Source organism: Fistularia commersonii, chromosome 16, assembly GCF_037954325.1.
Source record: "Fistularia commersonii isolate RoL2024-O1a breed Wild chromosome 16, RoL_Fcom_v1.0, whole genome shotgun sequence".
Lineage (NCBI taxonomy): Eukaryota > Metazoa > Chordata > Actinopteri > Syngnathiformes > Fistulariidae > Fistularia > Fistularia commersonii.
In genome coordinates this window covers 13797201-13824307 of record NC_141299.1, presented here as the reverse complement: position 1 = coordinate 13824307, position 27107 = coordinate 13797201, and the positions used below count along the sequence as shown (strand labels likewise).

General features: G+C 38.4%; 1 protein-coding gene across 3 annotated transcripts in view; it reads right to left on the bottom strand.

Moving 5' to 3' along the window:
* xxylt1 (xyloside xylosyltransferase 1) overlaps positions 1-27107 on the bottom strand; it is a 57960-nt gene that overhangs the window by 25068 nt on the left and 5785 nt on the right. For 2 of the 3 annotated variants that reach the window (XM_086162143.1, XM_086162141.1), the window contains exon 5: positions 21852-21984. In XM_086162143.1, the coding sequence (XP_086018269.1) occupies positions 21852-21984 (133 nt within the window). Of the gene's footprint in view, positions 1-12564; positions 14873-21851; positions 21985-27107 lie in introns of those variants that run through there. The other variant, XM_086162140.1, reaches the window with a different exon arrangement.

The window sequence follows — 27107 nt, the reverse complement described above, 5'->3', positions numbered from 1 at the left end:
GCTATATGACATTTTCAATTGCAAATTTCTTCAATATTATTTCCCCGGAGCTATGTCCATGTTCATGTTCCTCCGTTCTGGAAGCTGATTGACTGAGTTGCGTTCAGTAGGTAATCTGCATTTGTGAGGGTGTCAACATGAGAACCGAATGGTTGACACCTGTGGAAAAGGCACGGCTTTTGCCTGAGGTCTTTTGAAACAGGTGACATTTACAAGAAAACTAGAGGGAAAGCAGCTTTGATTATTCCACAGGCAAAAACCTGTACACTGTAATATTTTGGAGAGGAAATGGAAAAAGACTTCCGGTTGGCCTCGAAGGGAGTTCTGGAAGGCAGTCAGACGATTCAGGAAAGGGAAGCAGGACTTGACCCAATGTTGACGTGACCTTGGGACATCCCCAAGCAATGGACAGCACACTTGGAGAAACCCGCGAAGCCGTTTGACATGCCCTCTGTGTGCAAAGCTGTATGACTTCGGTGAACCTTCATCTTTATCCATGTCAGCGATTACAGAGGTCCTCAAAATGCTCCATACAAGAACCAGACAAGCATGAGATTCATCCAGGAATGCTGAAGGCACTGGAAATGGGGGCACCGGAAAGGAAATTCTGGCTGATTTTTAAATCTTTGATTTAGGAGAAGCACAAGTGAAGCGATTGGGATGAGAATCGGCTCCTCCAAGTCAGAGAGCACTTGGCGATGAAATTAAATTTTGAGAGTCTGTTGACATTTTTGATTTGATTTGACATTTTTGGTCTTCTGATAGGGGTATCGCCTAGTTGCTGAAGTCAGAGGTGTTCAGACCACATCCACATAGTAGGAAGCCCCGATGTTGACCCAGAACATTCTGCAGGGATTATGTATCCTATCTGGTCTGGAAACACTTTGGGATCCCCAGCAAAAGCTGGAGGGTGTCAGTGTGGACTGGATCGCCTGCATTGACCTCTTCAGTCTGCTGCCAATGTAACATGGCCCTAGATACGAGGTGGGACAATAATGATAATGATAATCATGATTAAATTTCCAGAGCTGATGGTCAATGACCATAAATATTCAGTTATTGTTTATCTTGACAGGGGAATTTTGAAACAACCAGTAGAGCTGCATGGCTGCAGACAGCTTCATCCATTAAGAGCATTGTTTTTCCTTTTTTTTTTTTTTTTGGTGACAACCTTTTGTTATCCTTATCATCAACAACATTTTATATCAAACAAATGTAACCTGCTTGAACATGCATTAAAATTTGGAGCTTAGCTTAATTTATTGTATGCTTTAAAATGTACTGTTCCATTTTATAAAGACCAGCAATGCACTATGGACACAAGTGCCCCCTACATGAAAGTCGGAAGATCCTGGCAAATTATATTTCTTAGCAGGAGAAGAGAACAGAGTGTAAGGCAAAATAGTATTCGACCAGCACCTCAGTAATTCTAGCCTGGTGATATGGCAACCGCTGACTGTGTTTGTGTTGTGTGCCCGTATAAGGCATGTGCATCTGTGGATTTGAAGACAGGCGTATTCAGTCATGAACATTGTGTGCCTGACAAAAAAAAAACTGCTGGGATTAATGACTCATTCGATCCCCAAAGTCTTCGTCTCAGATTTCAACCGATGGTCTTTGTGTAAGCGTGTGTAAGCGTGTGTGTGCGCGCATATGTGCCTTCATGCATGTGTGTCAATGTGTCATCACAGACCAGAGTTGCTCTGGTCAAAGTGCTCCAGCAGAAGTCAGATCAGAGATGAGGGGGCGGCCCAGCTGGTGGACGGGGCATCAGGCCAGATCTAAACTGGCAGTGTCTCTGGGGCAGACGGAGGAAGTGGTATCTCTACAGGATTGATAAGGCGCTGATGGTTGTATGGTTACGCTTCTCACATCTATTCAGGGTATTTTTGGGGGTCAAAGAAGAAATATCTTAAAATTGAATAATAATATTTAGCAAATATCCTGTAAACCATGTGACGAATAACAATTATTTACTGTGATATCATGCTAAATATGGGCTAAATATGGTAATCACTTATTCCTATTGCAAAAATGCCATTCAAAAAGAGCTATTACTCAGTGAGGTCATAGATAAAGCTTTACGAGAGATTTGTTCTGGTTCCTTTGACAATTCAAAACCTTTGTGAGTAAGATATTTGTTTTGCTTAACCTACCTGATGTTTCCCTACATCCTTACCGGTTCTTATTATAAGATTAAAATCTGAATGCCCAAAAGGTACAGTGGATATGCTGCTAATATACATACGTGTAACTTTTGTATATTAATGCAGGTCAATACCAATTGAAATTGATTACATCTTTGACAAACAGCTTCGTTTCATAATGGACACACACAAACACACAGAAATTAAAAACACAACACAAGGTCAAAGAAAAACTTGTGCACACTGTCAGTATGGGATGTGAGGATATTTTTTGTTACAAGAGAATCATGGCAAGATTGCGATGCAAGTGGCTGAAATTAGTTTTCTCCGCAGGGTGACCGGACTATCCCTTAGAGATAGGGTGAGAAGTTTGGTCATCCAGGAGGAACTCGGTGTAGAGCCGCTGCTCCTCCAGATAGAAAGTCAGAGTGAGACTATATTCACACAGCATTTTCCCCTTCATTTGCTCAAGTTCACCTTAAAATGTTCTCTGGAGTACCTGAGAAATGAAACAAAATTTCTGATTCCATGTGGTCCTCACATAATGATAGGATGGCATTCCAAGGGGTCTGTCATTAAGCGAGTTTGTCATGAAGCAAAACACCCTTTCTACTGTACTACCGTGCAGCATTTGCATATATATCGGCCGTTTGTATACTGCTCTATTTTACCTTTTTTTTTCCTTCAATGTTTATATTAGCATGAATATAGGCCAATTATAAGCGCAGGCAAGCGCGTACATTACATACTCACTGACAACTTTGCTGCCAGCTCATTCCGGGCCTATTTTGATATTATCGCAAAACCTGTTATTAACCTGTTTTTAAGTGAGGACCACCTGTAGCAGAAAGCCGTCAAGCACATGCTCCTGTCTTTAATTTGGAGGCTGCAAACATTACGACCCCCCCGGGGGTAATAATCGTCCTTACTACTATTTAACAGTGAGATGATGCTTACTCTAAGTGATTCATTAGTGATTTGATCACAAATACGTCCTTTTTCTATAAGTTGTCCCCTGCTTGCTCTTGTCAGCCTGACATGAGACCCAAGCAGTTGGTACAGTCTGAAGATAAGGCCTGGGCTAAAATCTCTTCACATTACTTCAAATACTGCCATTCTGATCACTGATCTCTTAAGTCTAAGTGGATAAGCAATTTATTCAATAACTGCCTCATGAGTCTTAGAACCAAATGTACCATCGAAGAAATAGCTGTGTATTCTCAAGTGTACTGCTTTCTGAAGCATTCACTTGATCGGCGATTACTAATTTGCATTTGTTGTCCCTCTTTTAACACAGCAGGGTTGTTTGTCGTTTGTGCAGAATGAAACAACACAAAATAGAGAAAAAGGAGTGAATGTGGAGCAGTTGGAGCACCTTTCTGTTTATTTGTGTTCGGTATGTGGGTCTAATGTGTTTTCATCTGCCATGTCAACAAACTCTGAGACCACCAAAAAAATCAATTATGATGCTTTTACATCTGAATGTATGTGTGTGTGTGTGTGTGTGTGTGTGTGTGTGTGTGTGTGGGTGGATGTCACCCTCAAGGAGGTTTTGTGTTTGTTGCTGCTAGTCTTCTGACAGGTAATGGTGGATCCCTCCTTTATCTCTCACTCTATTCTGACGTCAAACATGGCGTTTTGCTTTGAATATTTATAATCAATTGTATAATTTCAATTTATAAAACAAATTGAAATATAACAATTATTTAAGAAAATAAACAACAAATCATCTAGAATAGGGTGCACAACCTCATAATGTAGGCATAGAATGGCAATTTTTAAAAGAATACTTTATATGATAGACCAAACCTGTCAACAAGTACAAGAACTGCTCTTGTCAGTGGTGTGTTTTCTTGTTGTGTGTACATCTTACAGCTAAGCACGTGAATACAGTATGCACTTTAAGAGGAGATGCATGTTCTCCACATCCCATGAAACCTGCCCCTGACTTCTAAAATATTCGTGATCCCTGACCCTAAAACTCTACATGTGGTGTCTAAATCTAGAGAACAGAGAAGCCTGAAAATACAGGAATGAGCCCTGTGGTTTATGGAGCCCACACAAGATTGAGAGGAAGGGTATTATTTTGGAATCTCATTTCTCATGTGGTCACAGGTCTCATGTTGAATCGGATGTCAAAACCATCGCACAGGGACAAATGTGATTGAAGACATATATTTTAGCTGAAGCAGAGCTTGGGTTAAATGAGTGTTTCAGCCAGTTCAAGGATTCTCCTATAGTATACAATACAGATGCAAGACTAAAGTTTGATGATTTGGTTTGCCTTGACCTTTTTTCATGGACCTTTTCAACTCTTTTCTTTGCTCAGAATATGCCCTTTGTCCGATAAAAAAAATATAAAAAAGGAGGTATTTGAAAAAGAAGATGGTATTTAGCTGCAAACTTAGCTGACAGAAAATGTTTACAAATTTCAAGAGGAACAGTGGGAAAAAATTAACAAAATATTGAATCATCACCTTGTGGAAGTTACATGGTCTACATATCTAGACATTTTTTCCTAAATATAGCTGTGAATGGGCTCACACAAGATGTCCTAAGAAAAGGAATATTCATCCATCAGTGTCATAAAGTATGGGATTCACATCTCAGTCCAACCCCATTGATCATTACCTGTAGAAATCTAGTAATAGTGTGTTTGTTTGCTGTCTCTCCATTATTCTTGTATTCTTCTTATGTGGTTGTGGAGCATATGCATGAAAAGTTTTCAAAGTGAGTTTGAGAACAGTAAGTGCCAGAAAAAAATTTGACTCTTTGACCTCTACATCAAAAACACCAGTGAGCCTCTCTGCTGCTTTGGCTGAGTTGTGAATCGTGATCTCTCAGAGCCAAAAAATGAAGACAGCTCCAAGGACACAGAGACTGCCTGGGGGATGTCATGTCATTTGTTGCTTGAGAATAATAATGATGGACCCAAAAATACAAATAGAGTAGTTTGAGAACTTAATGGGTGCTTGTTCTCATGACAACACTGGGTGTTTTGTACTAGGCACCCAGACCAAGAATTGCTAATTGAATTTATGAATTGATCTTCACTCTGTGTGCCATATTATTGCATGACCATTAAAGCTCTTTTCATTTCTGTAATGAACCCAATTCCAGCTAAATGACAATTAAATATGTTACAATTAGGTAAAGCAATGGTGAAGTATTTATCTAGAAATAAGTGGACAAAGAAAGGTAATTTTGAAGTAAGTTGATAACAATTCAATTGTATCATTGTGGTGTCTGATATTGCTGTTCTGTGTCCCGGTCAGTCCACCACTGTAAGTATGTACATGAACCAACTTTTGTAAACTAAATTTTTAATATATCAGCCAAACTCTCTTGACATTCATCAGCTTACCCTTGAATAAGATGGCATTTAAAGATGGACAAAAGGGTTGATCTAGAGATTCCTTATTTTTTACTGGTCGTTTATTTTTGAGCGTATTAGGGTTGTTTTACTATAGAGACACCGAGTAAAACTGAAGCTTAACCCTTCCAATCAAACTGTCATTAGACAGAAGTGTGTTGCAAGAGTTGGATTTATTCATACAAATTGTACCACTTATCTCCTAGTATTTAGCTTGTGGCAAGTTAAATTACCATTGTTTATATAATATCAAAACATGAATACTAGAGGCAGAGTGTAAGATCATTTTTTGAAATTGAAGGTTGGGAAAAGGTTGGCAAAAAATTTTATATGACCCTCATTCTATCATAATGCTTCACATGTAACCCTTTTAAGATACTTCCACCTGGGCCCGAATGAAATTATCAAACACAATTTTTGTTAACTTTATTGCCTTATTGATACTATAAAGCCAGCTGACCTCAGTTTTTGCACAATTTGTGTCACTATTTACATATATAACACGTCATAGTTAGAGACAATGGGGCGACTGATTTAATCTTAATCATTGATCTTTGTGCTTGTCGACGCAGCAGGGCACAATGTACACTCTCTTGGAATTTGATCCACTTATTTTTTCTTGTTCCTCCATCTTACTAAGGATCAATAGTTTCCTAATCTTACATTTTTTACCGGAAATGCATTCCATTCCCAAGAAGTCTTAAATGGGAGATCTTCTATTTATTACAGCACATTATTTTATGTAAAATGTGTTAGGGATCTTAATACATGCAGTAATAGAAGCGATTCTTAATATCCCTTTGAGTTACTTCGGTACCAATCTGTTGCATATCCTGTCACACACTGACCTACTTACCTTTTCTGTATCTTATATCTGGCCTGACACAAAACAACCAAAAGACAGATATAACAAGGCTTAGTCATTACAAAATTCCCTCTGTTTTCTCAAGTATTTCCATCACTTCCATCTTGTGTAAGATAAAAGCTGTGTGTAGATAAATGTCAAGGTGTGTGCGTATGGACTGCATATAGCCGAATATGTGTGCGTTGGTCATAGCTTATATGTGATGAGCAAATGGGATAAGTAATGTCAACGCAATCAAATAAATAGAGGGACAGTTTTTTAAGTGATCCTGTCATTTAGTATGAGCTTAAATTAACGTCCTTAAACACATAAACACACACACACACACACCTTCTGGACAGAAAATTAAATCTCATGATCTGGGCAAGACATTACTGTGTGACTTCAACATGCGTCAGACAACATATCGCCCAAAAAAAAAAAAAAACGAAATGGGGACACAGTTGTGTGTCACCACACAGCACTGAGCGTGTTGGAAGTTGCATCCATCCTGGTGAACGGATAATTTACAATAACTAATTAATTACATTAGCTCCCCCTCTGTGAGCTGCCACCTTGCCGTGGTGGAGGGTTTTGTGTGTTTGTGTGTCCCAGTGATCCCGGGAGCTATGTTGTCAAAGGCTTTATGCCCCTAGAAGGATCACCCAAGGCAAACAGGTCCTGGGTGAGGGATCAGAAAAACCATAGCTCAGAAGACCCTTAATGAAGAACACAAACTTTGGACCTAGTTTTTCCTTACCCGGACGCGGGTCATTGGGCCGCCCCCCAGAGCGAGGCCCGGGGGCGGGGGTCAATAGCGAGCGCTTGGTGGCCGGGCCATCACCCATGGGGCTCAGCAAGGCACAGCCAGAGGGATTGATATGGGTCCCTCTTCCCCTGGGCTCATCAGCCACAGGAAAGGCCAAGTGGATCGGGTGCAGTGTGAGCCGGGCGGTGGCCAGTGTGGGTGGACCTTGGCTCTTGGAAGCAGGCTCTTGGGACATCGAATGTCACCTCTCTGGTGGGGAAGGAGCCTGAGCTGGTGAGCAAGGCTAAGAGATCTGCCTTGAAAAAGTCGTACTCAACTCAATGCATAGCGTGGGGTCTGGAACAAGGCCTCTCGAGAGGGGCTGGACTCTTTTTCTAATCTGGAGTTGTCCCCGGTGAGAGGCGCCGAGCAATCCTGTAGGGGATGCTCTGGGAATATGGGGTACTGAACCCCGTTATATGGGCTGTTCGGTCCCTGTATGGTCCCCTGTAAGTCGGACCCGTTTTTGGTGAGAGTTGGACTCGACCAGGGTTGTCCTTTGTCACCGATTCTGTCCACAACTTTAGGGCCAGAATTTCTAGGCGCAGCCAGGGCGTCGAAGGGATCCGGTTTGATGGCCGCGGTATCGAGTCTCTGCTTTTTATAGATGATGTGGCTTCATCAGGCCATGATCTCCAGCTCTCACTGAGGCGGTTCCCAGCAGAGTGTGAAGCAGCCAGGATGAGGATTAGCACCTCCAAATCCGAGACCATTGTGGTCAACCTGAAATGGGTGGAATGCCCACTCTAGGTCAGGGAAGAGGTCCTGCCCCAAGTGGAGGAGTTCAAGTATCTGAGTCTTGTTCCCGGGTAAGGGAAGGATGGAGTGGGAGATCGACAAGCGGACCGGTGCGGCGTCTGCAGTGATGTGGACTCTTTACCCGCCTTTTATGGTGAAGAGGGAGCTGAGCCAGAGGGTGAAGCTCTCAATCTACCAATCGATCTGCGTCCCCACCCTTACCTATGGGTAGTGACCGCAAGAACGAGATCGCGGATACAAGGGCGCGAAATGAGTTTTCTCTGTAGGGTGGCCGGACTCTCCCTTTGAGACAGGGTAAGAGGTTCGGTCATCCCGGAGGAGCTTGAAGTAGAGTCAAATGAGGTGGCTCGGGCATCTGGTCAAGATGCCTCCTCAAGCCCTCCCGGGGGTGGTATTCCGGGCATGTCCATCTGGGAGGAGACCACGGGGAAGAACCAGGACATGCTGGAGAGACTCTATCTCCATGCTAGCCTGGGTACACTTTGGGGTCCCCCAAGAGGAGCTGGACCATGTGGCAGGGGAGCGGGAGGTCTGGGCCTCACTGCTCCGACTGCTGCCCCTGTGACCCAACTCCGGATCAGCGGGGGAAGATGGATGGATGGATGGATGGATGGATGATTATCTTGATGCATAATCAGTTATTCAATAATGTATGTCTGCTCTCATTCATGCAAGACTCATCGATTCCCCAGAAATGTCTAGCACTCAATTCATTTTGATTGCATCGATGTTTGAGCCTGCATTTTCTGTTTAAGTTGGAAATGTTATTCAGACATTATAATATCTCTGTCATGTCTGATTCTTCAAGACATTTTGTCTCGCCTTGTCCTAGATACGTTAATGATTGAGCTGGTTCTTGACGAGTCAGTCTAAGGATAGATGAAGTAAAACATGTATCACAATTATGAATTCATAAAGTCAAACCTCCACACCTGTGGTAAACACGAAAGCTGTCAATTTTGATGGAAAGTAGAATAAAGCTAGTAATCTTGTGCTGATTGTTTTAAAGGTAATGCAACATACATCCATTTGATCAAATCCAAAAAGAATCCATACAAGTTTGTACTTTGGAGACTCACTGACTTTGTTCAATAAAATCATCAAATACAATTTTTTTTAACTGTCCTTCAAAAGAAAGGAATTTAATGGGTTAATGATGAGGATGCTTTGAAAAGACAATCTGGATTTTGCCTGGATAACCAATAGTCTCCTTTATAATCTTAGATGAACATCTTCAGCCTTAAATGATTGACTTTGTCTCATAGGAGTTTGAACCTCCTGGGGCAGCCAGCATAATAACTTTTGGCAAATTGAGTTTCACCCATTTGAAAATTATCTGCATGAATGGGGTCATAACACATAGTTGCTTGCTTTCTCTTAACACTTGGCCTAAAATGCCTGAGGTAACAAAAGTGAATGCAGTTTTACTTTAACAGAATAACTTAATAACTTACTTCAAAGAGAAAAATTTTGCTCAATCAACTAATTTCATTAGATTTAATTTTTTTGCCGCAAGTAGAGTAAAACACAGCAAACAAGTTTTTAATAGGTCAGTAGTCACACAATAATACACAATGCCTACTTTACAATTCATTGTAAACTATAAAGTAAAGGGCATTTTAGGGAGATTAAAACAAAATATTTCAAGGACTATATGATGTGATTTTATGCCGAGCATTGTTTTCACTGTTGTATAAAGTCACATTAAAACAAGGTCACACAAATAAGGCTCAAGCTTCTTTGGCTTTGGGGGCAAAACTTTGTTTAAGACAAAGATCAGCTTCTTTATATTTCCACACAAGAAAATGTGCTATAAACCTAATGAATAAAACAAAGGAATTAAGCGATAAACTATGCTTGAAAAGCCTTCAAGTAATGCCGTTTTCTCAGTTTTTTTAAGAAAAGGTATATTAAGACAATTCATATTTCATTGTATTTCTTATTCTTCCTCCTTTCTACTATTATCTATTACTGTTATGTTTCTTACTTGAAACTCTGGCACAACAATTTCCTTCGGGATAAATAAAGTTGTTCTCATCTCATCATGTTTTGGCAAAAGCCTGCAATGTTCGATTGTCTTTCAAACAAGAACAGAAACAGTCAGAAATACTTAATCATAGCTCCCTTAAAAATATAGTTGCAAGGAAAAAAAAAGTTTGTCTCCACTCAGCCTTTGATAAGGCACATTAGGTAAATGAATGTCACTTTACTTGGGGAAAAAAAAGATTAAGTTAATTCCAACTCACCCCAAAAGTTCACCATCTTAATCAGATTCTGCAACTGAATACAACATGAGACATTAGGCTGGACATTTCTATCCAGTCTTTGAAGTAGGGCAACACACAGACCTAATTTCTGTGAAATAGAGCCATATATTATGTGGGTCAGCCTCCCTGGTCAGGTTTCACAGTTTGCTTCAGCCAAGAAAGCATTGTGATTCCATATCTTGTGAATAAATGACTGTAATGTGTCTAGGTGTTGCTCTTCAGACAGGTTATTCATATATCTCACTGTCTGTCCTTTGTCAAACAGTGTGTTCCCTGCGGTTTGTGACAAACCCCATAAACCTAATTTCCTGCCTGATCTGACATTATTCATCTTGTGTCATTCACATGCTTAGGACATACATATAAGAAAAAAGGGGCATACATGTCTCAAGTGTTCATGTACTTATAAGATCTATGCTTTGTGATCAACAAGATATTAAAGGTGTTAGATAATGACATTTCCATCGACTTTCGTCGATGAAATTATATATACACCATCAGCTTTAGTCTGAGCAAATCTCTAGGTTACATAAACTGCCTTGACAGGACAGGTTGATTGCCTACGTCTTTACATTTTTTGCCAACTTTTGCACAGTACATTGTTACAAAGTTAGGATAAAGAAAAAGTTGTAAAAGATATGCAGTTAGTAAAAAAATTCAGCAAAACACTGACATATACAACAATAGAGGTATTAATAGTGCATCTTTTTTCATTCCTGCAAACCATTTGGTTATTTTCCCATTATGTATATCTTTTTTCATTAACTAAGTTAAGAATGGCTTTCACATTTTTTGTCACTTCTCTAAGGAACAAAAAACAATAATAATGTTGCCATAAAGTTTGAGTGATTATATCAAATACAAACAACTAAGGAATTATTAAGGAATTAACATTATGTTATCCTAAACTGTATATTCTAATGAATTGAGCTAACAGTAGGGCACCTTCCTTGTGGAACTAAATCCAGATAAGATGACTGAAGCCTCATTCTAACTGAAGACATTTTAAAAGACAGAAAACAGATGTCAATTTTCTTTGTTTTTGACAAATATTTTCAAATAAAAAATGTGATGGTGTATGACTGTTGGTGATATAGATACAGTATATTGAGATCCCAAGAGTAATCCGCAAAGTGGCATGTCGGGTAACACATTTCTGTGTAAAGCCTCTTGGACAAAAATTATGGGTAAGGTTCGTGAACTGTAGTGCAATTTTGATGAGGGCCGTATTAGCTAATATCAAATTGTGGATGGCTGAGACAGACAACCTCTACCATTTCCTTCCTAATTTTTACATTACAGCTATTGGGAGCCTGAGAGCTGGAAAGCACAGATGGTAACAGTGTGACTGAGTGCATGTTTTTACATTACGGATATATTAGACCTTGAATATAGAGGCAGAACAACAATGAAAGCGTTCCTATTATGGTTTGTAGGTAAAACATTTGCACACCACATATATTTTTTTTATGAGTATAAAAAGGATTTGGAGCCAGAATGTTATTGCATCTTTTAGACTCAAGTTTTGTTTTGGGCTTTTATTTAAACTGATACATCAGGTGCTATTTTGTCATAAACAAGGCAAATACAAACCTACTATAAACAAAATGTATTTGAGGTGTTACAAATTAAACTGCTTATGATGAAAAAAATGATGCTAATTACAGAACTACATTAATCTCATGTCATTATCACTTCATGGTTATGGTAGAATTTAATATAACATTCAGCAATTAAAATGCTCTTGATCACAATATGAGTATGAGCATCACTCACATAGGAACTTAGTTTAAATTTTGAAATTAGTTATTGTTGAGTTACACTAGAAAACTAGACATTAAATAACGGTATATGTAAATGTAAGATTTAGTAAGTGAATATCAAATCCAAATTCCCTGTCTTAAAAATCCAAATCTAAAATTATATATTTCATGTAATAACTTCCTTTAAGTCAAGGGTAACAGGTCGGTGGCATAAATAGCATTACTGCTAGCACAAAACAGAGAGCATAGTGCTTTACAAACTTGAATCAGTTGAGAATAATCACCATGCTATGCTTCTTTTGAAATGCAGTGCAAAACATGAATAACGTGGTTATTCTACCAGGAGACTCAAGATTCCCCTTTTTAAAGTGGTCAGTTTTCTACGATGAGTAGTTGATTTTTATGTATTATTTTAATTAATCAAATGCCTTACTCTCCTGGGGTGCTTCTCCATTAACATGAATGTCTTTTAACATTAGCAGGTGAAAACTATTGGATCTAAAACTGTAAATCCAGTTGGAAAGGTGGAACATTGCCTCCGAACTCAAACCGCATTTAACTCAGTGAGCAACATCACACAAGGACTCAGTTGTAGAACAGCTCTCAAAACTGATTCATTTTAATTTACTGTCATCAGCTAAAATATGTTGAATCAAACATAATTGGTCAAAGGATGCAGTTAATGACATAGTTCCATGGCCGATATTCAAGAAATCCTTGTTTTAATTACATTCAGGGGTCATGCAAAACCAGTCCTGGCTAACTAGTAACACAAATAACAGTATTCTGTTACCTTCCTCTTAGCTTCCACTCTAGAATATTAACTCTGAATACTAATTTTAGATTTAAGGGACATCATATTAAACACCTTGTGATTATATTCATAAACATTCTGTAGTTTTTGGAGTCACAAGTGAAATGCATTTGCCGTTTGGTTTGAAGGAAAGCTATTAGTTGATATTAAAACTAAGTATAACCAATTATTATTTTCGGATCAAAGGTTTCACACATATAGAGGTAAGCTGTTGTCAATAAGTAAAATAAAGATGACACCGGCTTCAGCCAAAACATAAATCACATTACCGACATTTTAACACTCACGCACGCACACACACATATTATAAGCTTAACAGAACAGTCGACAGAATCCATCAAATGTACAAGTTGTACTAAACATTCTCTTCTTCATTCCTTAATTAACTCTGTTTGATTACCTTTAATATGGTAATGCTGTTGTGACAAAAAAATTAAGGGTCGAAAGAATGTTTAAGACTTAGCTTGTTGATATAACTTGGCCCATCATGATTTTTATATCTGATGAATGTGAAAAATCAACATGTGGAATTTCACGAATGAAAACCTAAATAAACTACTCAAAGTACATAGTTAAGTATATATTCAGTAACTATAAAACCATTCTCCATCCAGTAAAACAAACCTTTAAAAACCTGCTGACGGTTAAATATTTGCTGAAAGCAATAGCACAATGTTTTAAAGTGCAGTGAACAAAATGAGAGCATTTTAAGATATTCTCCGGGCATTTTTTTTCTTCTCATAAAGTAGGTCAGAGCTCTGAAAATTCCAGTGTCTCAAACATTGATCAGCTTCAGAGTGAACTGAATGGAATTTTATTGATTGTGAGCAATATTTATTCTCCTTTCAGTCTTTATTTACTCGGGTGATGATGTCCAACAATGAAATGCTTTATTCGCACTCTGTATTTCAGTGTCCCTCACCTTAAACTATTTCTTGACGGATGAATATTGAGTGTTGACATTTCTTTGAGCACAGCAAGAATACCAAAAGTGGGTCAGTGTCTGCAGTCACATGGCCATCAGCTTGACTGTTTGGCCTCATGTAAACTGTGAATGTAGGGGAGCAACAAAACTATTAGTGGTGTCTTTGTGGACCATTATCTTGCCAACAGCTTCCTACACGCTATGGGGGGTTGTGGGAATGATTGCAGTGGCCATCACAGTAAAGATGAGGAAATGTGATCGTCATACACCCATGTGGCTCAAGACAGAGCTTGTGGTACACACACACGCACATGCACACACACACACGCACACACACACACAAGGGGTTGAACTTGGGATACAGATGAGAAGCTTGAGGTAAAGGAGACAGATTGAGCACAGTGACTCATACCTAAAGTAGGACAAAAAAACTTTAATAGTCATCGCACATAATAGTGAAACTCATTGACAAGAAGCTCACATTATTGTTTGTGGAACACATTGCTAGTGGTTTATAACTGTCATATCAAATAAAAAAAAGTGTATCATTTATTTAAAAAAAGATTTCCATAATTCAAAGATGATGCAAATGACCACCATTATTTGTATTAAGCGTGTATGAGAGATTCTCACAGTCGTCCCTTGACCTGCAAGGGCAGAGTCTGTGCCTACATAGTTTTTAGTGATCCAAATTGTCTCTCAAAACTGCAAAAAAAAAAAAAAAAAATCTTCAATGTTATATCAAACCTCCTAAAGTTGTTTTTTGGTTGTTTGGTCAGTCATCTGGAATGGGAGTGTTGCAGTTCCCATGGTAGATGTAGACCGGTCCATCACAGCGATAATACAACTGAAAAACATTCCCATATCCATGGTCCCTCCACCAGGTGCAGAGTTGTCTGTTCCAACCACAGGCCAGGGAATAAAACAGTTGAGGATGCTCCATGCCAATCATGGTGAAGAAGTCCTGGTCCCCAAGGTGGCCCCGAAAGCGGTACTGATCGGCTAGCTTGGCAACATTGCTTGGTTCCAACAGCTGGTTGTAGAGAGCTGAGTCCCTCATAGCACCTAAGTCCAGTAACATGACACCGCTGTTGAAGCCAGGCATACCCTCAGGAGGGGGGTCACCTACTCTGGTCTGAGGGTTTTCTTTACGATACTGCCAGAATGTGTGTCTATGTGTGAAGAAGAAAAAAAAGTGTCAGCCAAGGGTTCACAAGCATGACTGAGTCAACAAGTGTGGTCCCAATGATGATCCAAAATAACTTTTTTTTTTTTTTTTTTTGGATGATTAGTATTCCAGTTTGATGCCAACTTCAAACTCCCATCACCACAATCATAAATGATTTTCAGACCGCCACTTTTGTTACTGTACCTTAGGGCAAGGATCCATGGGTCAAATGATTGTCGGTAAACAAGGTTTTGGCTGAAAACATCTTTGCACCAATGGTAAAATGTGTCGTTCAGGTGTCTTTCTGATATTGTACATTTAGAAAACTGAGAAGCGACCATGCCCAGCTCCACATTTGCTGAATAAACAGCTTAACAGCCAAAACAGGAAGAGAGCGGACCCAGAGCACGTTGGAATGCCAGAGGCTCTTGCCAACTCAGCAGCCCATTCTGCCAGCATATCAACTCTGAAGTAGGTAAACGACACACAAAGCTTCATTTAATAAGCATTAGTATGCACAGGAGCGTTTACCTGGCATTTATTGATACTACCCATGTGGGACATCCTAAGGGTATCAGGAATTTAGTGCAAGTGTCAGAATTTCAAACACAGTGAAGCACTGTCACAGTGTGAATCAGAAGGAATGCAACACTTCTCTCACCCCAAGCGGAGCCTGACGTTCCGCTAAAGTTCACAGCAGCAATATCTCACTTGGATGTAGATCAAATGTGTTGGGAAAATGTTACAATTTTAAAACATGCTGCAATATGTTACAAGCCCATTTTGTCAATCTTTCATGAACTCAAATGCATTGTATAAATTAAACTGCTCTGCCTGGCCTCTTCTTTCACAGCAATGTATGGATGAACATCTTGGAATATAAATTATGCTTCTTAATATATAGGATAAAGTTCACTTTCTGTGAAGCTTGATCAAACCTAGAGGGAGTAGTGTTTGTTCAGACTTATGCTGTGATATTATCACTGCCCTACATCCAGCAGATATAGCTCCTCAGTACATGTCTGCACTGTTTTATTCAATGTAGCTCTTTCGCAGCGAGCGAACTTGCAGCCCCACTGGAGCACATGTCGTTCCTACATGGAGTGTACGTGCTGTGATGCACATTCAGAGGACGGCGTCAGGGACATGAGGACATAGTATATGGCACATTTTACACTGCTTTGTAGATATTCTCACCATAGACCTCAAAAATGACACAGTTCTACATTGTAAAATTGATATATGTAAAGAAATGTGGGGTGAAAAAACATTGGACTTGCTCCTGCATCCAGTGATTCTATGTGCAGGATAAGGGGTAGAATAGTTTTACTATAGCTAACTTTTATATATATACACACACATACACATATACTATAAATAATAATAATTATTATTATCATCATATATATTAATTATAATGAAAAATGAACAGCTATCTATCAATCTGGTTTAAATTAATTGAGATGTTAAAACAATGAATCAAAAAATCACAAGGGGTAATCATTTTTCTTTAAGTTCACAGGTACGGGTTTTGGGCACGAGTGGAATCCTTCACTTTAAGAAGAAGCTGCAACTATGTCTTGGTATGTTGTTTTAATATCTGACAGGTTTAAGGGATGACTAACTTCTTGTTGATTGGGTTCCAAAGAAATATCCTGTTGGTCACTTAAAAAAGAATGACTTGGAAATCAAATGCTTTTTCCACTGCGGTTTTCCCTCTTGTCAAGTTTTAAATGTAGTTTTAGTTTTGTTGTTTATATGTCTCACAACTTTTATTGTGGAGATGCAGTTCACAAGGATCACTACAAAGGCTATCTTTGTTCATCAATAAAGACAAAGCAATATATACATTTTAAACAATGCCTGGAAAGTCCAGACATATTGATCCCAAGGGAGTTTTAATGCAAAGAAATGGTCAAACACAATTGTTGCAGTTATGTCATATACAGTACTGATACAAAGGCACATAAGACTGAAAGTAACATGAGAAGGCCACCTAAGGCAGTGTTTCCCAACCACTGTGCCGCGGCACATTAGTGTGCTGTGAGAAATCTTCAGGTGTGCCGTTGAAAAATAATCATTTTCACCTGATTGGTCCAAAAATAATTTATTTAACAGAAATAATGTGTCTTTGTATATCTATCTCTGTGGGCGGCATGCAATGACAGGCAGAACAATTAAATTCTCTTCAGCTAGATGGCAACAGGTAGTGAATTAACCTGCTGCTGCTCAAACAGCAGAGTAATTAGTGATGCTTCGAGTGAGACAGTGGCAGTGATACACGATGGATAAACAATTTAAAAGGACCCAAAAGACTCAACACAAAAAAGTACTCAATTAGGACCCTCTGGTACTGAAGCAATTTCTGACCCAGATGAAGGCCTAAGTATGAGTAGTGGTCAGAAGAAACTGAAAAAGGTGAGCTCAAGACAGTACAATGAAAGCTATATTGCGTTTGGATTCACTTTAACTGGGGAACCAACCGAGTCAACTCGGGGGAAAAGCTGTCTAACAGTGCCATGGTTCCAAGAAAACTTAAATGCCATCTCCAAACTAAACACTCTTCACTTCATGATAAGAACACGGACTATTTTGCTCATCTGTGTAAACAGACTGAGTAACAGGCAGCGTTGTTAGAGAAAACCATCAAGATGAATGAGAAAGCTTTGAAAGCTGGCTATAAAGTTGCTGAACTCATTGCTAAATCAAAGCAGCCACACACCATGGCAGAGACATTTATACTACCTGGCTGCAAAATCATCTCAGAGGAAATGCTCAGCCCTGGCGCTATTAAAGAAATAGCTCCACACTAAGAAAATTAGACTACAGTTTCATTCTATTTCATTAAAAATGTTTTTGACATATTTATTTGGTAGTGTGCCGAGTGATTTTACTAATGTAAAATATATGACATGGCTGAAACCAGGTTTGGAGACACTGATCTAAGGGATAAACAGGATTCAAAGAAACAGCAGCAAGTCCAACTTCTAAAATCCAGACACTTCAGAATGTATGTATGTATGTATGTATGATTAATTGTTTTCCCTATTTATGTTGTAGCATCTCTCAGCAAAGAGCATTATCGGTAATTCTGTTGTACACCTGCTTGTGCATATACATCTGGTAAGCGCCCTCTATCTACACTGTAGACTTCAGACATGTAGGTGTGGTTCAGAGGTTCAAACAATTTACAATGAAACATATAAATGCGGCTGGGGTATCCCTGACTACACCTCATTTCAAATTACAAAGTATGCAACTTTGTAATTTGTCAACAAATAACATCTGTAATGACTTGCTTGAACCACTGTGAATGCAGTATCATTTAGCCTAATGATTTTTCAACTTAATTACATTGTTTGGATAATTTCAACAGTGTGTGAAATTTAAACATTAAATATATGTATATGTATTTCTTAATTTCATTTTAGAAACTGAAAACAAAAGACAGCTTAGTTATTGGTCATTAAACACTTTAGTTTCCTGGTAGCCATCTCAGTCAAAACTGAACAGATGACCCGCTATCCTGGATAGCAGGTCATCCTCCTATCCAGAAAATGAAAGGCATTAACAGGTGACAGGGACATTCTGTCCTGATATCTAAACCAAATGTCTTCCATTTTGTAGGAGACAGAAAACATACTGGTCTTAAAAAAATAAAAAAATAAAAAAATTACACACTCCCCAAAACCGAAGCCCCTCCTCCTCCCCAACAGGTCCTTCTCCTCATGGGATCATTTGGGATCATCTTAGAACATCCCAGAATTGACAGTCCACAATGCTACAGTAGTTCACATCCTTTAATGTGACTGTTCAACAATCTTCTGTGTTAAATGATAGCATCGTATATCTCACGCATAATACGCTGTAAATACCCAATTTTAAGCATGTTTGAATAAATATCGTGATATCATGCAACAGGGAATACCAACACAAACTACATACAGACAGCCTCTGGCTAATGTCAGCCACTGTGTGCATTTGTGGCTTCATCCATGACACTTACGTAAGCAGAGTCTGTCTCTTGGGTTTCTAAATCATTACAATTGAAGCTCAACGGAAAAGACATGAGTGTTATGTTTTTTTTTTGTTTTTTTTCAAATAATGAACTACGCAGTGGCAGGAAGTTCTTTCAATGCAGCTGGTGGGAGGATGTTCTTCCAGATTATACTCTGTATCCAATTAGTGTGGGAGCTGAGAGCCTTCTTTACTGTATAACAGAAAAAACACCAGCAAGGGATGCATACAACAGTTCTTAAATAGCAAGTCCTGCTGATGAGTTTAAGAATAACTAATGAGTTGATAAAAGCTGTACTTAAAAGACTTGCTCTGACGGTTTTCAAGCTTCATCATGGCCACAAATAAAATGTCAATTTAGTGTGACAGGTGTTATGCAAACACCTTTAATTAAAAAAAAATTGACCACAAGCCCAAAGTCAAATGCTTTCTTAATTCCAAATGCAAGATGAAATAACATGTGACGTAATAGCACTTTAAAGCAGAGAAAATGAATGGCGTGGAGAAAAAAAAGATCGATAAATGTTTTACAATTTCCAGATGAATATAACCACTTACATCGAGAACAAAAAGCATATCTCTAACCCTGAAAACTTCTTCTGTATAATGAGTCATAAGGAGACACACTTTCATTAGGATGTCAACTGAGAATAATGGTACCAAAAGTTGATTTTCATAATGATTTGGTCCTCGCGATTTGGGAAAAGACCAGACCATGTCAGATTACAGCTGAGCAGTTCAATAGGCAAATTGGCAAAAATTATTTGAATATTCAAATCAACATTACACAAAGAAAGGTGGGGATTTGGATATTTCACTGTGTACCAGGCAACATGTGGATATAACCTAGCTGACCCTTTGAGGAGAAATACCCTGTGCTAATACTGTCTAGCAATGGAAAGTATGTTAAGTAAATCTTATTATTGGCTTTGTCATCTCATCATTCGCCTTGCTCAATGCAATCAAAAAGCAACATACAAACTGTAAATTCTTATGAGCTGAAAAACACTCGCAATGAGAAATAAAATAAAATCTTTTTCCTGAGCTTTTGTAGTGATTTTCACACCCTGCTTTCATTTAATTTTGATTTCCTTTAAAATGCAGAAGACATGTGCATCTAACAATTAGAGTGTGTATAGAGGTCTACTACAGCCACCAGACTTTTTAAAGGGACACAATACATTTTTTTTTTTTAACATTAAGTTGGTCTGCCAGTACATTGTGACTATGCTACGTGGCTGAGAGCACACATCAAGTGTGAGTCTATCCGGTTTTACAGGGACAATATCAGCACATTAGCCAGTCTAGTACAATACTGAGTGGTAGTGCCACAGTGGAAGGGAAGATCTGTTTTGAGATACTGGTGCCAGCAGGGTTCTGCCAGGAAAGAAATGGCTCCGCTTCTAAAAAGACTGACGTAGCAATGTGACATCACTATTTACAGTTGTGCTGATTGACCTTCACAGTCGCACGTACACACAATTGCTACAGGTCCTGTTCTAACGAAACCATATCTGCTGTCCATCCATAAAATTATGGAAAAAATTGAATGTATGGAGCCTGTTTTCATCAGAGGCTTGGTGATACTACAAATTAAAAAGAGCTGATATTTCCAAAGTATCATTACATTGTTCAAACTCAGGAGGAGACCCCTCTGCTGCATGTTTATTCTAGATCATAGGTACAAATGACCTTATTCACATACACAAAAGTGCTGTATACCCTTAGCGGCATCCTGTTTTGATGCGGTGCCTGGGCGGAAAACGATGAAGTAGACAAAGTTGTCTATAGCTGTTTATTTTAAAATCTATGAAGGGGGACAGAAAAAACCTTTAAGAAACAAAGAGCTTGAAAGTTGGAATACTGTGTTTGCCTTTGAATGCATGCACACACACGCATACATGCGCACACACACAAAGTCTAAGACTTGGTAACAATGATGACAAATTGTGGGAAACTGTGTTTCTTGCTGCATAATCCTAAAATACGATACTGGAATGCTGATAAAATAAAAAACTATCACTGATGAAATAAGACCATTACATACAGACATCTATGTGTAACCACTTTGGTACGGATTTCTATGCGGTAATGAATGAAGGGTACTCTGTGAGACAATTTATGGATTACATATTGACATCAGTCCTGCAAGAATCATCACTGCAGACATTTGAAAAAAAATGTGTCTTTCATATCTCATCCACTGAAAAGCTCTCATTCATTTCCTGGCAAAGAGTCCCTTCATTCATCTGTTAAATCTTCACATCTGGTGGAAAGCATATGGCATTTATGCGGACCACATATATACCACATGTTTTCTTTCCATTGTATTGATTATCAGTGTGAAGGAAATTTTATTTTGAAAACTATATTCAAAGCTGAAAATCTTTGAAGTATTTTACTGCAAACATGCAGGTGAACTAAGACACAAGGACTGAGTGTATGACTAAGGTGAAGATGCCAAAGAGATTTGATACATATATAAGTATACATTAATACATTTGTAAACATTATTAGAATAATTGAGATGACATGGGATGAGATGTACTTTAATGATCCCATGCTCGGGAAATTGTTTAACTGTCAAAGGGGCAACTGTTTAGGGATTTTTTTTTTTCAAACGCACTTTTATCTCCTTCAGACTGCTCTACAAGTCAGACTTCTCCTCAGTCATACAAGTGTGTCAAATACTCTTTCACCACTAACAGATAAATAGTGTGTTCCTGAGAGATGAAAAGCTCTGTCAGAATTGATGAGACAGATGTCTACACTGTGAAGTCAAACTTGAAAAAGAAAACATCGTTTCTGTGTCTTGTAACATTTGATGGAGATATTCAAAAGCCATAACCTTGTTCAGTGTTCTCTGTATAATCAGTTAAAACTCAAAGAACTTTCAAGAGAAATTCCGTTTCTTTGTTTGTTTTGTTTTTTTATTTCTCGACTGTGGACAGATGTAATGTGCCTACCTGTAGACTGGTTGCATCTCTCTGGCAATCCCTAGTACTGCTCCTGGAGTGAAGTGATCAAATTCTTGGAAAAGATCCCTGATGTTGGTCATGTACTTCAGGTCCAGGTCAAGCTGCACTATGCGTGTGAGGCCTGAAAGAAGAACACCTCAAAATGAACGCATGAACAAACAAACATATTTACATGTGAGGCCATAAAACCAAGTGCATTTTGATGATTAACTTTAGTCAAAGGGGGTTGGCCTTGTAAGTGTGTTCACGCCCAAAGCAAGGCGTGATCAATGTCTTTCAAATGCTCTGAAGAAGTTTCAGGGCATCTGATAGAACATGCTCATCCTCACTTTACTCCTGCTTTCTCCCCTGCTTGCCAGTAAACACTATACAGAAGCAGAGCCCATGAAGACAAGTCATGTTAGAGATGTCATTGGCTACACTAAAGATGCTACAGTGAGAATATTAGATCATGGATTTCTCAAGGTCTTTGAAATATATGTACAGCATATATATGTACCATTTTAAAAACCTTACAGATTTCAAAAGGAGTAACAGGCAAGTAAAACTAAAAATACAGACGGCAGCAGCATGAACTGGTACGATGAGCTTGTCACTAAAATGTTAATACCTGGTCATCCCTTAAAGTTGGAAAAAAGTAGCCATCAACTAACTACGCAGCAAGAAATTCCTATCTTTTGAAATCTATTTCAAAAAGACCAATCAATTGGCACAAGAGTTCATCATGAAGTGTTTGTAATTGAATTAAAATAAGTCTAAGCCTTCAACATTATGAAGCAAAAAGTATGATATAACTTTGGATTGCAGTCAGTATAAAAAGCATCAAGGGCTGAAATATGCTGATTTATGCTAAAAAAAAATGAAAATGAAAATGTCAAGTCAGCAAAAAGCAACAACTCATTTTTTGTGCTCTCCAAACAAGGAAGCTGACCATTACAATGCCTTCATGTGCAATGGCAACAGAGAGACGCTCCGAAGAATAAACTCCAAGCAGTCAGCACAGTGTGTTTTCACTAACTGGCTCAACTAATGGGAGTATACCAGGAAGAGGGTCTTACATTGTTAAAACATTGTGATGAGGTACATCTGATATTGGAACAATGACCCAACAAAAAGATCTAACAGGATGAAAGTGGAGCATAGCAATGTGGGCATTTAAGCCTGTTTGATTTTAGCACATGACATCCGGATTGTATGCATCAACAGCAAAAAATAGAAGAAACAAAGGAAATAGTAAGAGCTATATCTGACCGAGTATGCGCCAGTTATTTTATATGCAAATAATATGAGGTAATAATGCAGCTTTGGTCTGCTCTTTTGCAAATACTGACATAAAAATGTGACTTCGTAACCCTGAAGGGTAGAACCTATAGACCAAATGGAATATACTGCATATCTGGATCCTATTTTCCACTGCCATTGACAAGCAAATGGAAACAGCACAATTACCGTCACTGTTTTCATTATGGTATGTTAACTGTTGCACTGCTGCAGCCCTAGGAGTTTTTACAACTGAGCCTACACACACCTGGGAACCTACTGGTCACAGCCAAGCTGTTTTAACGCTGTACATTAATGAGTAATGTTGTTACATGAATAGAGATTTCTCGAGGCTATGCTCAGATTGCATATGACTACACGTCTACTCAGAGACAAAAACAAAACCATAGAGAATCTGTTATCTAACATCACATATTTTGAAACTGGGTCAATTTCATTAAGCCCTAATGTCATTCGTGGTGTGAGCACTTACAGCCAATTTGTTGGGGTCAATGTGCTTCTGTTTTTAACCATTTACAAGGAAAGAAACATTTCCAGAACAAATCACATGAAATAACATTCCCCTTACTTAGTCTGCCGTACATTTAACAGTGTGCGCTTTTGAAATCTCTTGAATTAAACAACAAAAGATAATTTATATTTTGTGCCCCATTGTGAGTATTCCATTTACAACCTGAGCCAGTTGCAATTCCTTGGTAAAAGAAATTTCCATTAATACAATTATTTTTTTATCTAACTTTAACACACACACACACACACACACACACACACACACACACACACACACACACACACACACACACACACACGCACATATATATTGGAATGATGAGATTCAGTGTGTGAGTTGTGCCAGTGCTACATAAAAAAATAAATTTGCTCTCCACTCACTGAGATGAGCACCTGAGAGTAGGTAGAGAGACAAATAATGTCAAAGACACCAGGACACACAAAATGTTTTTTTTTTAAATCATGGTTTATTTATTTATTTATCTATCTATCTATTTTTAATTTTTTTTTCCATTCTAACCATATACAACTTGGCGTGTCAAATCTAAGAAGGATCCTGACAAGCTTAATGTAATATTGTACCCGAACAAACTCATGTTTTTGAGAATGCTCAAATATTCTGGCTGTTTGGAATGGTACTAAAAATTAAATTGATGGAATGATCAGATAAAAGTAACTAACTTCATGTCCTCTTTCACTACATCCATAAATCTTCACTTTGGTCTTGCTCTGGGCCTCCTTCCTCCTGCCTGACTCCAACCTAAGCCTCCTTCTACCAATATAAACAATATCCCTCCTCTGTATTTAACCAAACCATTTCGGTCTGGCCTCTCTGACCTTATCTCCAAAACACCTCACATGTGCTATCCCTCTGATGGGCTTATTCCTGATCCTATCCATCCTAGCAAACATCTTCATCTCTGCAGCATCCAGTTCTGTTTCCTGTCTTTTCCTCAATGCCACTGTCTCTGAGCCAAACAGCGTTGCTGGTCTCAGCAATGTCTAGTACACTTTTCCTTTCCACATTCCTGGCTGAGACTCTTTTATCACATTTTAACCCTGACATTTTTCTCTAGCCATTCCAACCTGTTTGAACCCATTTCCTAACCTCTTTTCCACACTCTCCATTGCTCTGAATGGATAATTATACTTTTAAAACAGAATGGAAACATTCCTGCATATTTAGCAGGCGAGGTAACTAAATATGGAACATGAATTACATGCTGGGCTTTGGAAGTATATGTAAATATCAATTTTGTATGGCAATTATTTATAGTACATGCATGAATTTATTCATGTATGCAAGAATGTCCATGTAAGACGTCTGCTTCCGGTGTGTGTCTGCTGGCATGTTCTTTTATACATATGTCTTTCCCTAAAGGTGCTTCAAAACTTTAATATATGGAAACTAAAACAAATACAGAAGATGCATAGTATTTATATAAGCATCAATTACAGTTAATTTCTCATCTTACAAAAGGCTAGTTTTTTTTTCCTTTCTGAAAGGATCAGGTTTTCAATAATATTGATGAGACCCATAACAGTTGCAATTTAATGGTACCTGCATAAAACCATCTTATATTCAGTATGATGGAATCGCTCTACTGGAGGCAACACCCGACTCAGACTGTCTTTTCATACCAACATACCATGGTGCTGCAGTATTAAAGTACTTTTCAAATTTGGATTATAACACTTATTTACTGCCTCATCTCTTAACATACAGTCTTTCTTCCAACTTTACTTTGCTTTGATCATCTCCCTTTTGTATCTTTCAATGTTTTCACAGAATGAAAAGATTTTCTGTTGAAATGCATATCTGTAGGCAGCATAATATGATGTCCTTTGTGTAAAACTGAACCACTTTTTCTTTGAATCTGATCCACGCGCTTATATTTTCACAAATGAGTCCCCATAACTGACTACAATCAACTACATAATATTGAAGAGTGCTGGCATGTTTGAATAGTGATTCGGGGTGTCAGAGATATGGAGAAAAAAACGTCCAAATGGAACATTAGTCGGAAAATAAAGAGTGTAATATAGATGTCACCTTTTCTGAGGGGATATGTCATTACTAAAGACTCATTACTCTGCAATTCTTAGGTGTTTTGTTTCAATTATTTTTATCAAACAACTCTAATTCACAGCCACTGCTGAACATCAATGAGAATGAGAGGGTAATTTTTCCATAAAATATCTTCATGGTTTATGTGAATTTCCTTTGACTGTGGAAAACAAATTTGCTACAGACAGACAAATCAGCTGTATCGTGTGACATGCTCCTAAAGCATATCACACTACTAAAGCATTCGTGAAGCAACAGCTAATGCAGTAATTCCACCAAAATGAACCACAACAAAAACAGTGGATGCCCCTTCCAACAGTTACCACCAACACCATGGACACTGGAATGAGGCAAAACAGCTCTCTTGGGCCTCCACTGCCTTTTAACTATCTACCAGGCCTACCTTGTCCACCTGCACAGAAGCAGTGCTGAGATAAAGAAGTGAACATTTGAACCTGTTGTCTGAACATGTATCAGGCAACATGGATGTCACTTCATCTAAATACTAATCAGTGCAAAAATAGGGAGTAGGTTAACTGAAGCTCCATTGTGTATGTCATTACAGGATAGGTGGAATAAATGAGTGAATGTGGGACTTTTTTTTCATGTTCTCCACTTATCTCTTCTCATTGGTACAGGATTTTGATTAAAATTGCACTATAAATACATTTTATTGATTATATTAATTCTTATCAATATCATCATTGAAATTGTGTTTCTGTTTTACCAGAATTTAATGAAGCAGTATGAAAAGTCTAAGGACATGGACTGCATCCCAATCTTAAAAAAAATGACTGCATGTTTAACTAAAACAGGATGGGGGCACTGATTAGTGGACTGTGTATCACAGCTAAAAGACCAACATAGCTAATGCTTTGTGAATGGAGTTTAATCCAGGAAAAATCTTGCAAACGAATGGGACAACCCCAAATAGCTCTACTGCCAGTAGAGCTATTTGGTCCACTTGGGTTGAAATGCAAATTCTGTGCTCACATTACTGCACTAAGTCAACCCATTAAAAACCTGAGAAGATTACAATGTTAGGGTGTCATCATTCCTTGAAACAATAGGCAAATACATGGACATTTGCAAAAAAAAAAAAAAAAAAAGAATTAATTGTTGGAAAGATTATTTACAATAAATAATCAAGGTACATTTTGAAAACACAACATTAATGAACAGTGAATACCACTTAATTACAAACGATACAAATCACAGAGTTCCAATTCATTTCTTGAAATGATTATTCAGGGCTTGTCAAGCACTCTTCCTGCTGCTACAATGTGACGGACTACACAAATACGTCACCCCACCATTACCCACCATTATGCGTTGCAGAAGTGTTCTTTTCTACAGTTGAACTTTTGTACCTGCGATATATTTCA